The sequence below is a fragment of the Rissa tridactyla genome, chromosome 7, assembly GCF_028500815.1.
Source record: "Rissa tridactyla isolate bRisTri1 chromosome 7, bRisTri1.patW.cur.20221130, whole genome shotgun sequence".
NCBI lineage: Eukaryota > Metazoa > Chordata > Aves > Charadriiformes > Laridae > Rissa > Rissa tridactyla.
In genome coordinates, this window is record NC_071472.1 from 40574412 (window position 1) to 40589455 (window position 15044).

The following is a 15044-nucleotide window of genomic DNA, read 5'->3' on the forward strand; positions in this document are numbered from 1 at the left end:
GTAAAATCTAGACTATTTTCTGTTCGCTTTTATGCATAAATGGCCAAGAGTTCAGGGCCTCAGCAACCAGAAATGTTTCCATTGAAAGCCATGACGAGAAGTAACGGTGGGTTTCAGGCTGACCACCCCCCTGTTGGGTGTAAGTGCTTTAACAGTGTGCACACCTCTCTGTAAAAATATCATATCATTCTGACAAATGTTTTACTTACAGTTTGTGACACACATCATTATTTCAGAATAGTCTGTCAAAAGTGATTTGTTTCTTACTATTTTGATGCAACCAGCAAAAATGTTTGAAGTTTTAAACGTGCGGTCTAAAACGAGCAATCATTCCAGCATTTTTCGAACAGGAGCGTAAACAGACCTTACCACTGACCAGCTTATGAACATTTTCAGCCTTAGCCGCAGATTCCTTTCAGATGGAGGGAGTTACTGCTTTGATTTTTGATTTAAGATGAATGATGGCAAGGTCTCAAAAATGAGTGATAAGAGAAAAAAAAAGCTATCAAGTTCTCACTCCTTTCTGAAAAGTCTTCGGGCGTTGCTTTGAAATTTGCTGCTATCACTGAAAAGATTGACTTTGTAATCATAGAATCACAGAATGGATTGGGTTGGAAGGGACCTTAAAGCCCACCCAGTGCCACCCCCTGCCCTGGGCAGGGACACCTCCCACCAGACCAGGTTGCTCCAAGCCCCATCCAACCTGGCCCTGAACCCCTCCAGGGATGGGGCAGCCACAGCTTCTCTGAGCAACCTGGGCCAGGGGCTCACCACCCTCAAAGCAAAGAATTTCTTCCTGAGATCTCATCTAAATCTCTCCTCTTTCAGTTTAAAATCGCTACCCCTCGTCCTATTGCTACACTCCTTGATAAAGAGTCCCTCCCCCTCTCTCCTGTAGGCCCCCTTTAGGAAGGGGGACTATAAGGTCTGGAAGGCCACTATAAGGTCTTCCCAGAGTCTTCTCTTCTCCAGCCCCAACTCTCTCAGCCTGTCCTCACAGCAGAGGTACTCCAGCCCTCTGAGCATCTTCGTGGCCTCCTCTGGACTCGCTCCAACAGGTCCATAATCACACATTCAGAGCTTCTTTCTCCTTCAGGATCAATTTAAAAGGACAGCATCAGATTGAAACCTAATTTCATCAAGTGTACTATCAACATTAAGAGTTGTTTTAATCAGAGATAAATTTTGCCCATAACCCAGGTATTTCAACTCTCTCAACTGAGAATTCAAAATAGACTCATCTCCATGCTTTCCTCACCTATATTCAGTTGCTTAAGAGCATCACACTCGGGACTCAAGTACTGCAAAGGGATGATGATATTTAAACAAAAAGGTTTCATGGGACTGTTTGGTTCAGTGTTAAATTTTTTTTTGTTTTTTTACCAAGCTGGCATCAATGAGCCCCAAATTCATCAAAAGCTACAACACATTTCCTGTGTTACAGCACTTTCTTCCTTTCAACGTTACTCTGCCTGCTATTTTTTCCTGAGTTTCTGCAGTTTTTCCTCCTCTCTTTTCTCTCCTACTTTCTTTGTTCTTTCTTTTACCATCCTGTTGTCCTACTCTTCTCCTGAAGATAATATTTAAATAAATAAAAAAACCTCTTAAAAAATGCTTGAAGGAACATCACTGCCACCACCAAAATTCAAACACCTCCTGTTTCCTGTGCACTGCATCACCTCTGCCAACTGCGGGGTGGCCGGGCCCTGCCCTGCGCTTCTCCTGCCACGGCAGAACCTCCACCCCGGCCAAGTCCTTCTGCGCCCAGCGATGTGCTCCTTACCCCCAGCTGCTGGGCAGATACCTCCCAGCTTCAGGACACTCCCGGCACAGCAAATACTGGGAGCGCTGGGTGTGACTGGTGGGGCCGCGGTAGCAGGGGTGCTGCAGGGGGGCCCCTGTGGGAAGGGGATGCCCCAAGCTCTGGCCACCCCATGCTGCCGCAGGCAGCCACCAGCTGGGAGCAGAGCTGATGGGAGCTGGAGCAGGGAAAGGGAGAGGGAAGGTGGGGTTTTTCCACAAATGTTTGAACGTGGGTTGGGTTTTTTTGTTTGTTTGCTAATACCAAAAAAATATAAAACCGCTCAGTCACAAAACGAGTGCCGCTCAGCACCTGCTCAACTCTAGAGCAGAGGGCTGATCTGCAAGTTTTAGTTGAACTAGAAACACTTGTATGGTGACACAACGTGGTTTAAGCCACTTTCTGAAGATAGGACACTTCGAGAGCTCACCAAGCTGTCACATTAACATCAACATCAATAACCATGGGACTGTTTCACTCAGATCTGTGTTCTCATCGTACATAAACTGTGCTCTCAGCAGACGGAAGAGATTAGTCACAGAGGAACCAGAAGTGTCTCCCTGCTCTTCTTAAAATCAGACAGGACATAGCATCCAGATCCTCAGAAAAGACCTAGCACTGGAAAATGTTTCCCATCCTTTACTCAGCTAAAGAAAAAATTCCCCAGCCCTCCCACTCTTTCCCCCTGAATCCATGGGAAAATGTTCCACATTCCAATTTGGATTTGACCAAATTCCTGTCTAATAAACACAGACTGACTTTTGAAACAACCAATGCCTTCAAAACAGATATCTACCAGAGTTCATTCAGAAAATGACAAGACAGGTATTTCAGTCACTATAACACATTTCTTAAACATCTAGCTGAGGAATTCACTGGCATTTCTCTCTCACTGAAAAGCTCCAGCAGAAACTCTTCCTTTTCATTCCAGCAAGTGAATATATTTTATCAAGAAATTTTTTTCAATATTTTGCCAAAAAAGTATTTCACCAAGGAAACTCACTCTCTTTCCCCATTTCAAACACCATTTCTTTCCAAATCTCCTCCAAACACCTTGATTACTAAAATGACCTCTCAGAGGACTTGTAGCTTTAGCAGGTGACTCTAGCCACTGACCTCAACCAGCAATGCTTCATTTAAAAAAAAAACAAAACCCAATTCACTTGGCTTCAGAAAACATACAGAGCTAAATTCTGCTTTTACATACATTTACAAACCACCCACTGAACTCGCAAGGGCACTGTCTACCCAGAAAAAGCATCCTCAACACTGGAGACCGTTTCCAGATACATTCGACCTGGGGCTGCCTGTCCACTGCCCTTACCTCCGCTCAGCGTCAAAGCCTGAGGAACTGCCCTTAGCTAGTCCTCTTCCACCTTCCCCACTTTATTGAGATCTTACATTTCCACCCGATGAACTGTTATTTGACTGTACCTCAGCCATTTCCTACCATTGCATCAATACTGCTTCCCATCACAGGATGTCCCTATGCGAGTCGGTCAATGAATGCCTTTGAAGCTGGTATTGAGCAAATGCAACACAGCTGCAATTTGTCAACATAGCTCAAAAATCTGCGCAACCGTATTTTCTTAAACATTTTTATATCATTTGTCATGTAAAGCATTAAGATAAGAACAGGCTCTGGTCTAGTTGAGACCTACCTCATTCTATTTCGTACAATGCGTATTTGTCTATGCACTTAAAAACCTGATGCCTTCTGTACAGCAGAAACCTTCAGGACATAATTGTAATCACCTTCTAAGAGGTAAGAACACCTATTTCTCTTTTGTTGCTAATACACAGTTCGCCTTCTATCAAGCATAATCCAGCTTCCTTAAAATACCTGACTTGGGGGAAAGCACTGACTAACAGATTCTCGAAAAGAACATTTTAGACACATTCTCAGTGGGTAACGAGATAAACCAGCTTTGTCTGAAAACAAATCTCATCTAGTATCTGCTTTTCCAAGCCAATTTAAAACCAGAACATAATTAAAATTAAAAATTAATTTAAAAACATTAAATAACTTGCTTAGAGGTTATGAGATCTGTGTTGCAATTCACAGAGTCCCATCTATAAATGGGTATAATAATAATCATTCCTCTACCCTTTATCTGTCATGTCTATCTTGACTGAAAGCCTTTCAGGGCAGGGAAAAGCTGACCATGTTTTCACAGCACAAAGGTTTTCTGATCTTAACAGGTCCAAGAGATGCCTTATATTACGAGAAGCAACACCAAAGTTAATATGGAAAATATTGCTCCACAAAATTGTTTTATTTTTGGCAGTACAGGTTCAGTATTGAAGGACCAAGCATTTCAAACCAGCAATTACTGCTCTGCGGACTGCCAGCCACACTGCGACCTCAGCTCTGTCTCTGTTTATCCTGGTTATTGCACTGAAGGCTAAAAGGCCTTGGCAGAATATTATAAAGGTTATCAGCAAGCCAGTCAGGTACCACATTTCCCTGTCTTATTTCTTCCACTACAACTATGTGACAAGCAGCGATAGGGACAGTTGACTATCACTTGTGAATAGTATGTAGAATATTAATATGAACGGATGTTAACTATTCCATTTTTATAAGTCTATGACAGTCGCTGATGTATCAGAGGTGTCTGGATTAGCACTGAGACATGGAAAACACTTAATTTTTGAAGGGTTATCTACAACAAAGCACTAAGGGAGAAGTGTTCCAAACAACAGTTCCTTAGAATAGTTGAAGATAAAATATAAATGAAAGATAATAAATAAATATAAAAAATATAAATAAAATATAAATAACTTGAAGATAAAATATATTTCTACAGTGAAACATTCAACGGTTCGAATTTTGACAGTTCAGCCACTATAAACCTGTGTTTCTGTACCCTTCAATTGCTATTAAAAATGGACGTTTTTGTGTATTTGTATGTATGAAACGGTCCTGGATGTTCTTTTTCCTCACTACAACACAAAACCCCTTGTTCTCCCTTAACTTCAAGTTGACTTGGTACAAACACAGGCGTGACAAATACATTGCCTTGATGCTCCAGGGCCCTTTGCCCCTGCCCACTGCCTGCGGTGCCGCTGCTCTGAGTCGCAGCCTGTGCTGGAGCTCACGCACAGCCCCATCGCCCTGCTCTCATGAAAAACCTGCTACGTAATAGCCTACCCATCTGGCACTGCCCTAAATCACAGACAAGTGTACTTCAAAAATGATCAGCCAGCGTGTATGTACAGTTTTACAGCCAGCTCCTCTGACTTAAATATCAAGGCATTTCTTCCTCAGTCTTGCCCGCAAACCTCACCAGATTCACCGTTAACCTCCACCTAGCGATGGCTTGTTCGGTATGCATTACAGTTAAGCCTGTGGGAACAGTTCCTCTTTTTTATTAACAGAGGTCCCATAAAAACCTACAATTTTTATTAGTGTGGCAACATTCTGGCATAGCATTGCCCTTTAGGAATTTAAACATTAACATGTACCTATTTTATATTGCTAATGTGAGACGGAGGCACAAAGAAAAAATGAAAAGCAATAGGAAGTTTCTTAAATATAGGCTTTTGGTTTCTTTTAGTGGTAAGTCAGCCGTAGTCGCCCAGTTCTTGGTGCCGAAGTCCGCTTTAAAAACGGCTATCTGGGTTAGCTTCTTCTCCTAGCAAATCAAGCATTATCGAATAATCTTATCTCCCACTTTACCAAGTTTTGTCAGTTTTATTTCGGCACTTTGCATCTGAATGTCAGAAAGACTCTGCAAAGAATTCCAGTGTTCCCAGTCACTTTGCTTATGTTTAAAGAAGGCTGTTTCTCATGCGTGTAATTACACGTCTACCAGCTATAGCCTACCACTCCAGCAAGATCTGTTCCTACACAGGTAACGCCTTCCCTTTTGCCTTAAATCACCCCGTCTGCTGGTTGTGCAAATAAAAAGACTAGCACCTGCAGGCACTATCATGTTGGGAGGCGAGTCCTCATAATTCATGGCCTTATAGTAGCCAGCAGAAATTTTTACTGAAGTGCCCAAGATCACTCTCCTAAAAGCCCATATCCAGATAAAAAGTACGTAAGTCCTGGGAAAATAGGAAGCTGGAGGAGAGTAGTCTGGCTCAGGTCTGGATCTATCATGTAGTAAAGGGTTGCAACATAAAGCACAATGCCAAGAACTAGAGATCCATGGTACTGTAAGCAACAGAAAACTCATCATGGAAATACAAATCCCAAGAGCTACTGATTAGGTCTCCTAATTAAACTATTGCGTACCACTTTTGATGCTCACAGCACCACCTCGCTGCCTTTTTAATTTTTTGTATTATTCCCATCTTTTGCCTGTTCAATTTCCAAACGCTTTTTCAAAAAAGTTCTCTCCTACTATGTCCTGATAAAACAGTGGCAACTATGGGATCCTGACCTCCAGACCAGTAACACACACAGCAAAGCAAATACCTGACTTCGTCTGTCAGCTCAAATCTACACTCCAAAGCAACAAGTACTAACCATGTTACTGGTGCAACTCATACTTTCAAAAAGACAGACATCTGTTCAAAATGTTTATTTCACACACACACTCTTTACAGCCAAAACTACTTTTTGAATTTTATTAGAATTTTTACTGGTTTCAATTAATCCACAGCTATATTTCCCAGGGAATAAACTAACACTCCTTCCTAATCTTCTCCCCACTCACAGATTTACCCAACCTTATGCAGGGTTTCCATGTCATAATGCAATACAAACTTTAAATAAGGAGTTCTGCTGCTGCCATCAACAAAAAGCTTATGAATATACTTCCTAACTCATTAAGGAATAACTCGTAATGTCAGTCACTCACTAAAGCATGTGTTTCTCTCTTAAACCTGCGGCAGGGAGTCCTCCCTCCCTTCTCGTAGGGATGACTCTGGAGGCGAAGTCCCGGCCCTGCTGAATTCACTGGTGAGTTCACAGCTCCCACCGACTGCAGCTGGGCTCAGATGTCCCCCATCACCAATAGCAGGCAAACCCTCTTTCCCTCGCTGTATTTTTCAATTAGAGAGTTAGATTTGTTTCCCAACAGCCTGGCTTGTCTGTCTGTGCTTGTACTTAATCCTTTCTCTGTACATACTTTCTCCGTACAGCCACATGCTCTCGCATATGGAAGATTCACACACACACCCTGCACGTACCCCTGTCTTACCTTCGCATACTATGGAAGGAAAAACTACTGCAGTAAGGAAACATAGATAAAATTATTACTTAAAATGGAAATACCAGAAATGTGGCCTTGAAGCAGTTAATCTTCAGATGACTAAAAGCAGTTAACCTTCAGCAGTGATCAGACTTCCAGCTTCTGTAGAGGCTGATCACTCTCGGGGCTTGTGCATGGTATGCAGAGTTCTCAAGGACAGCTTGATTTCTGCCATCTCTGGACAAGTTGGAAATTGTAATTGCAATCGCAGTGAGCTTCTGTGCCGGGAACTGACAGGCAAACAGTTCCCCCTCCTAAGTGGCTATACTTACAGCGTGCCTAAGTGGGAGGAAGAGGGGAGGCTACACAAAAGGCAGTCTAGAGTCAGATGAGTTAGGTCCCCCCTTGCCACCCAACCCCAGCAGCTTCCCATGACGGAGTGAGAACCTGTCTGAACGGCAGCTGAAGCACGCTGCCAGGCAGTGCAGCAACGTTGCCGTGCACTATCAGCTATTCTTACACAGACCCCTCATGACAGCTGTAAAGGAGGATGTTTACACAAATGACAGCAGACGAGGATAAGGAAAAATGTCTCACTGCTGCCATAAAGGATTTCATTTGATCCTAAAGCTGCCCTTTAAACTGAGGTTCAAGATTAACTCAGCTGTATTTCCCATGCAGTCAGTGGAATGACTGTGGGGTACCTGGACATACTATCCAACAACTGCCAGAAGCATCTACAGGGACTGTTGAAAACCTGGGTCAAACGCTTGGCTAGGAAGCACGAGATGTATACAAGGAATTAAAAATAATTCAAGGGACAGGAAAAAATATTTCTCCACTCACTTACATAGTTCTCTAAGGCAGGATCTTACAAGGAGACTCACTGTAAATGCATCTGTGTCAAGTGAGAAACTGTACATCACGGAGCGTGTCCATAGGGAGCCCCAAGGACTCTAGGAAAGTCACTGTAGGCCAGGGAAGGAAGCTTCAAAAAGCTTCAGTTTAGGACCTTCCTACATCGAATGCCAGTGGTGGAAACCAAAACCAGGTAAGTCTTCTCTCACCTTCCCCACTTGCTAGCTAGCTGTTGCTCCAGTGTACTTTCCACAACGGCATCTAGACATACCTGAAGAAACAAAGCAAGCATCTAGACTCATCCACATCTCTGCAGGTTTTCAGTTGAACAGCAGATAAAACTCTCCTTTGCTAGTCAGCTACATGATTTTTTTCCTCTTAAGACCTCTGAACCAAAGGTAAGTTCAATACATCTGGAGGACTTGTCTTTACTATAAGACAGGCTTCCAATTTAGGAAAAGGTGTTTCTCTTTCTTTTTGCAGTACAGGACATCTGACTGCTTTATTAATTTAGTTAATTAGGCCAGACATAAATAAAAGATGTGGGTATCAGCCTCTTATACACAGCTTTAATTTGTTTGCTGCATGCCTGGTGGAGGTCATTGTCACTTATTACCTTTACACTTTGCTTGACAAATGCTCTCCAGCACACTGACTGCTGCTCCTAGAGACGGCAGGGAACCACAGTCAGTCCAGGCGAAGTCAAGAAGCTCCCTAGATCTTAATTATAAAACCGTAAAAGAAACCAACTGCCTCTGAAGCTCTCTTACCAGGAAACAAATGAGAATGGGAAATTTATTTCCAACCATAAATCCCAAACCCTTCAGTTTAATTTTTCCCAAGTTAACTTTCTCACCTAGCTAAGCAGCGCCGCCTTCTATTATTAGCTTCTGGCCCAATATCAGCTGACCACCATCAGTCAAACTGTCTTCATCTCAATGAGCTCAGGGACTCCCAAGGAACTCTGTGTATGCAGACTTGTGCTTGCAGCCTCTAATTATTTTCTAACAGATAATGGAGCATTTAAGTTCAGAGAGGATAGATTAAACTTGTAAGTGGATCAAAACCCTGGACAGAACCGTGGCTCACAGGATTACTTCTGGAAACACAAAGCTTAGAGGGCTAGAGAGGAAAGGCCCTCATCAATTGTCTGCTTCCCCGTGACAAGTTAGTTTAAAGATATATATTTTTAGCCTGAAAGATGGTTTGCTAATGCTTTCCAACTGCAGCATGACTTCGGAATGTATTACATTATCAATCAAGCATCTGGTTTGATGTTAAACCATCTTATCAGGCCAATGGCTACTTATCAGACAATCACAACAGTCAAATAATTTGAGGCTAAGAAGGGGAAATTGTTTTCACAAGTGAAATTATAAGTCCCTGTTCTACTATCAAGTAGCCTCTTACATGTCTATTTGCCTTTTTTCCTCACAACAAGCCTCTCTCTTCCCTCCCTAAAACTCCAAACCCACCTATATTCTGTTACCAGACTTAGGGGGAGGAGCAGGACAGCCTTCCCTCCAGACACCCTCCTCTCCCAGACCCGCTTGCAGGCAGACCAGTAGCGACAACGCCTGTACTCTGAATTCAAATTCCAGCACCCTTTCGGGAGGACAAAGCGTGACCCGCCAAGCAGGGAGGAGAAACTACACCCCACAACTTCAGTGCCTGAGGGGAAATTCTTTAGACTGTGAAATTATTCCAGAGATAATACATATTCAGAAATACATAGAAAAAGGGTAAACCTGCATTTTACAAAGCAGTAGCCACAAGCTCTGCACAGTGAAAGCACACCTGTACATCTGCTCCTGCCCTGGAGAAGGCAGTATGGGTTACTCAGCAGACTTCAGCTTGCAACGTTGTAAGAGACATGGACTGCTGCAGCGATAAAAACTGCGTAAAAAGTAGGGAGCAGAGTAAAAGAAAAAGCACTGTCTGGGAATGTGTGGCGAGAGCCCAGAAAACAGACTGCTGCAAACCCCCAAAGAAGAATTCCAAACAGGGGATGTACTTTTTGATGATGGCCAATTCATCATCCCCTGGTGGGAGGAGGGTGGGAGGTGTTTGGCCACAGCAGGTGCTAACATCACGCATTATCCCATTACAGCCATTACAGGTCCATTAGTGGGGGTTCGGGGTGCTGAAATGACAGACCAGTAGCCAAATTGTTGTTCTTTACTCTTTTAGCATAACATTTAGCAGAATTTCAGGAGCTCACAGAGCGCTTTTAGACTTACATTCTGCCAACTTTAGAAGTTTTAACCAGAGCCTATGGACAATGCCCCTGACATCTATACCAGCTCTTTCTGTGGACACTGAAGTGTGCCAGGTACTTGCTCTGTATGCAAACCGCTGTCTGCGAGAGGCTTTACATTTTCCAGAGCCTCTCTAAAAGGAATGCTAAGTCTTACTTGCAAGTACAAGGACGTACACAGTCGAGTAAGAAGTAATTGGTGATAAAAGCACATCTGTAGTTGACAAGTACAAAAAAATTCAAGTCAAGGGTGTGACTCATATAATGACACCTCCTTCCCACTAACCTCCTCTTCCCATTCGCAACCAACGTGTCAGACACTTATTTAAGAAATAATCCCCACTACGTTCATAACGGCACTTAGCCACCTAAATACCTTCAAAAAATCTGATACAACTGCTTTTAACCAACAACGACTATTCGATATACTCTTTTTACTGAAATCACAACTGATGCATTGTGCTTTCATATGTACGCTTAAATTTTCCTCATAAAATACCACCAGCAAACAGTACCAAGTCCTATGAGGATAGGTATACTGACCAAAGCCTTGGAGTGAGAATGAGTGAAAAGTAGCTTTCTACTATAACTTACTCTTCAATGAAAGATATTAAAGTTATCCCCTCATAATAGCTTAACATTTTAAAAAGTTTATGTCCTTTCTGGGACGACAGGAGCAGTCACATTAAAATCACAAACAACGTCCAGGTCATTCTCTTCAAAAATGTGGCCTGTTTCAGGAAATAAATGACTGGGTTAGGAGGTGAGGATGGCAGGAATGTCTGTATGATTGCATGAGCAATTATTTCAAAAGCATGAAATTAAATCTTCATCAATGCAGCACAGCAAAGGATGTTACAGACCACTGTACATATATCAAATGCAGCATTGACACAAAACATCTTATTTCTCCTTATTGTCACTTACATCAACTAATGATGAAGTCTAATTCTTTTTTTATTATGATTAAAAATAACCCGTAGATTATTGTTAACCTCTAGGACTAAAAGTGACTTTTAACTTTTCTCTCACTTTGTTACTACTGGGTCAGAGACTCGTGAGAAACTGTTCAAGAGAAAACTTTCCTAGTGTGGCTGTACCTAGAGATAGTTAAAATCTCTGAAGTTTCTAAAAAACCTTCCTAATTTCTGAGCCATTTATCAGACGTTACGATGCATACACTGGAAAGAAATGTGGTCCAGTGAATTAAGTCAGCTGATCAGGCTGAGCTATGAAACCTCAGACAAGTAACTTTGTCTTTTAACAAGGACCTTACGTTTTCTTTGTGGAGTGCTTCAAGGTTAATCAATATCAGAGAAGGAGATATTACTATTATTTCCCTGGCAGATCAGGGGTCAGATCCTCAGCTGGTGCAAGCTGCTCAGTTCCACTGACTTTCATACGGAGACAACAATTCCCTCATCTTGAGGCTGGAATCTACATCGTTGACCGCCGGCGTCAGACATGGAGCGCAGGTCGCACTCCGCAGCCCTGGCCTCCCTGCACCATCACTTCAAAAGGGTGCTGAGCACCAGCTCTCCTCTTTCTGGCGCTCTACCATTAACAGTACTTTTGACCATTATTTTGTCCATTAAGCAAATGTCTAATACTCTTTATCCCTTTAGTGCAATTCATTCCTTTTGAACAGGGCCAAAATGGCGCCTTTTAAAATTCATTTGTGTACATGACTACTGAACACATAATTTGCAGTGCTCTGTAAAAAGCATAGGAAATTCCTTCATCTGTACAGCCTTCCTTCAATTCCCTAAGAACTCACACGTGATAATTTGTCTGAAACAGCTAAATAACTGTACATTCCTACTCATTTATAGATGGAAATATAGACTATATAACAGGAGTACATTCTGCTTGTGGTTAACAGTCTCGTTAATGCTAACCAAATTAAGCCCATACACTGAACAGATCTTCAAGACTTAAAAGTCCTATGTACTTTTCTAGTTCAAAAGAAGGATTTACGGAACAGGGCAAATTTCTACGATTTGTCAAAAAATTGGCCCTGAATAAGACATATGCATTCACAGTGTCAATGAAGCTTGATCTTGACATGGAGCTAAAAACTGAGTGCATAGTCTCTGTGAACATAGAACATTCATGACAATTATGATCTTGACCTCTGATTAATAATATTTCAGATTAGTAAAGCAAAAGGGCTTTTAAAATCCAGCGTATTTGAATTTTTTTGTTTCCTTGTTACGCTTTGCTGCTGCAGACAGCTCCCAGACTCAGTGCTCAGCTCTCCGGGACACTGAAGAAGAAGAGAGCTGAGGCTAAATTCCTGCTCCTGTGAGTTCTGCACCAGTGCAGACTTGCATACATGGTACGGTGCTCCTCTGCAACTCCTTCCCTCTCTTGTCTCTAGCTTCTCTGCCATGGAAGGATAAAATATCTGGCACATGAGACAGGAGTTTCAGCCTTCCACTGATGGGAAGACCGTTTATAAGAAAACTCCAGGCATCTCAGAGTCCATGATACTTCCCCAGTGAAAAACCACTGATCATCTCTTACTTACATCCATAAACTCCACATTGGCTTTCGGACCAGTGGTCTCATTAAGGATCTTAATGGCCACAGGAATCTTCACAGTTTCTCCCTCAGGGACCCAAATGCCCTAGAAAGATTTTAAAAAAAGACATAAGACAAAAATCACAGAAACTTCATTCAGAGTTTCAGAATTACAGTTCTTTTTCATGCATTTTGTCACATTAGGCAGTTCAGTTATGAAATAATAAAAATCCCACAAAACTACTTTCTAATTGATATCTGAGAATTAAAAGCTGAGATGGCTAAAAAGTAAACTTTAAAACTTAAAATTCACAAATTGTGTGTCTCTTGGGCTACTTTTCTATCCTCTTGGCAACCTCATGGTACCCATCTCTACCACGTTATTAAGTCTAAGTATATTCAAACTGATTATTCAAAAATGTATTCCCGTGACTTTGCAGCTGTAGTCACCTGGCCTCTTCTTCCTCCATTTCCTCCCCAGTTTGAAGGCAGATGTAGTCTCTGTCCTTCTCCACTGCTCAGACCTACCACCTCGATTCGGCAGGTTTGTGTTGCTCCCAAAGGGTTGGGTGATTGGTTTGACTTGCTCATTAAGCCCTACTTCACGCCTTTGAGATTTGGACATGACCAACAGATCTTAAAAAACCTTTAACTGAAGTATTTTTTCCCTTGCGGGTTCTGCTCTTACATCCTGGTTGTTAAAAGGGTGCACTGACATAACTCATCTTTTCTATTTAAATGGAAGAAACAAAAAGTATCACAGTTTAGCTAACGATGATACTGTTTTACAAGGTATGATTACTACTACAGGACCCACATGACATTTGCAAAATGAGAGACAAAGTTTATCTAGCTTTCCAAAAGTGTACTGTAAAGCCATTATGTAAGAATGGAATGACAAACTTTGACACAGCATTTTAATATCAAGACAGCCCAGCTTGTATAGTCCTCTTGTGTGCAAAGATGTTGCAGCTGACGCTCCTTTTCTCACCAAGAAATAATATCTGCACGTCTGATTAAAACTGAAGTTAATGTTTAAGCCTGAACACATGCTCCTCCCACACAATTCCACTATCCTACGAGTTTCCCAGACATGTAGGGCTTATGATCCCATTCATGGTACAGGGTGCTTTGCGGCAATGCAGAATTTGACTGTTCAAAAGTTAAATGAGAGAACTCACTGCTGTGTACTGAAGACTCTTACCTTGTATACAGTTCCAAAGGCTCCAGAGCCAAGAACCTTGACTCTTTTCAGCTCAGTTTCCTTCAGGATACGAAGCTGTGCTTGGTTGGGTGCTGTGCCACTTGGAGTCAAGGGTTCCACAAGCTATGAAGGAAAATCCAACAGTCTTAAATATTTGAAAATGTGAAGACCCATCAGAAGTTTATAATGAAAACAACCAATCCAACTAAATATTGGAATAAGACCGGGGTAGAGTCTATCGACCATTGACCTGCCAATTTGTGGAGGGATTTCTCACCTTCAAAAGCAAATTGGTAATGCTAAGAAACCAAGAGATCCAAGAAAAAAAGAGATCCTCACTCAACATGTAGTAATTTCCACTAGGAATTGCATGATGGAATTATGAACTGGAAATTGAATTGGTACCATAATAACACACCCAAGGACTTTTTCTAACGGAGGCAGTATAAATATTTTCTACATGACAGAAATACAGCATTTATTATCAGTGCACCACATTCTATTTTTGCCCATTTTAGTGCCTTTTAAGTTGGCCGTATTTCTTTTTTAATAGCCCCGACTTAATGGGTCATCACGGTCTTACTCTGTTTTGGGTAAGGGACTATTTTTCTGAACTTCTGTTATACCACACAGGAGGACAGCTTTAAGGAGAAGACACCTTATAGCCGACGACTAATTTATAACAGCCACTGATTTACTGCAAAATGGCACAATTAAACCATTTGCTCAAGATGCCCCAAGAAACTGCGTAAATGAGCCACAATGGCACATTCAGTTAAAAATGTTCTCAGATCTCAATGTTATACTGTCTCTGCCAGAAAAAATAATGCATCTTTAAAAATAAACTAGAAACACACGAAAAGAACAATGCTCTAAGCAACGAAAAATAGTCTGTTCCTTTATGGGACGAGGAAAGTAATTCAGGGCTACTCCTACCCAAATTGGTTTGAAACCACTGCAGTATTTCAAAGTTGTCTCTTTACAAGGCTAAATGCACGATGCTCTGTAGTTTGAGAACTACTTTTATGGCTCTTTAAGCATCATGAACTACTTAATTAGTTGTCCAGAGTACTTTGGTTCAGGTAAAAAATACCAGTATCTGGAAATTACTGGAGTAAAAAAACCACAAAACCAAACAGCAACAAGTCAGGTTATCACAGAAATAATTTGTGAGCTCTTTTTTAGAGTGATTTCTCTTTCCTCCTTCCCACTTTAGATGTCCGGCACTTACACGGTGAAAGACAGAACATTTACTGT

The 15044-nt window shown here is 41.8% G+C and overlaps 1 protein-coding gene across 9 annotated transcripts in view; it reads right to left on the reverse strand.

Moving 5' to 3' along the window:
* Window positions 1–15044, reverse strand: part of ERBB4 (erb-b2 receptor tyrosine kinase 4) — a 633162-nt gene that overhangs the window by 114927 nt on the left and 503191 nt on the right. For all 9 annotated transcript variants that reach the window (XR_008467602.1, XM_054207999.1, XM_054208001.1 and 6 more), the window contains 2 exons: window positions 13788–13910; window positions 12591–12689 (listed from right to left, as the gene is read on the reverse strand). Coding sequence is in view for 8 of the 9 variants with exons in the window: in XM_054207999.1 (XP_054063974.1) it covers window positions 12591–12689; window positions 13788–13910 (222 nt within the window). In the remaining variant the exon portion in view is untranslated. The remainder of the gene's footprint in view (window positions 1–12590; window positions 12690–13787; window positions 13911–15044) is intronic.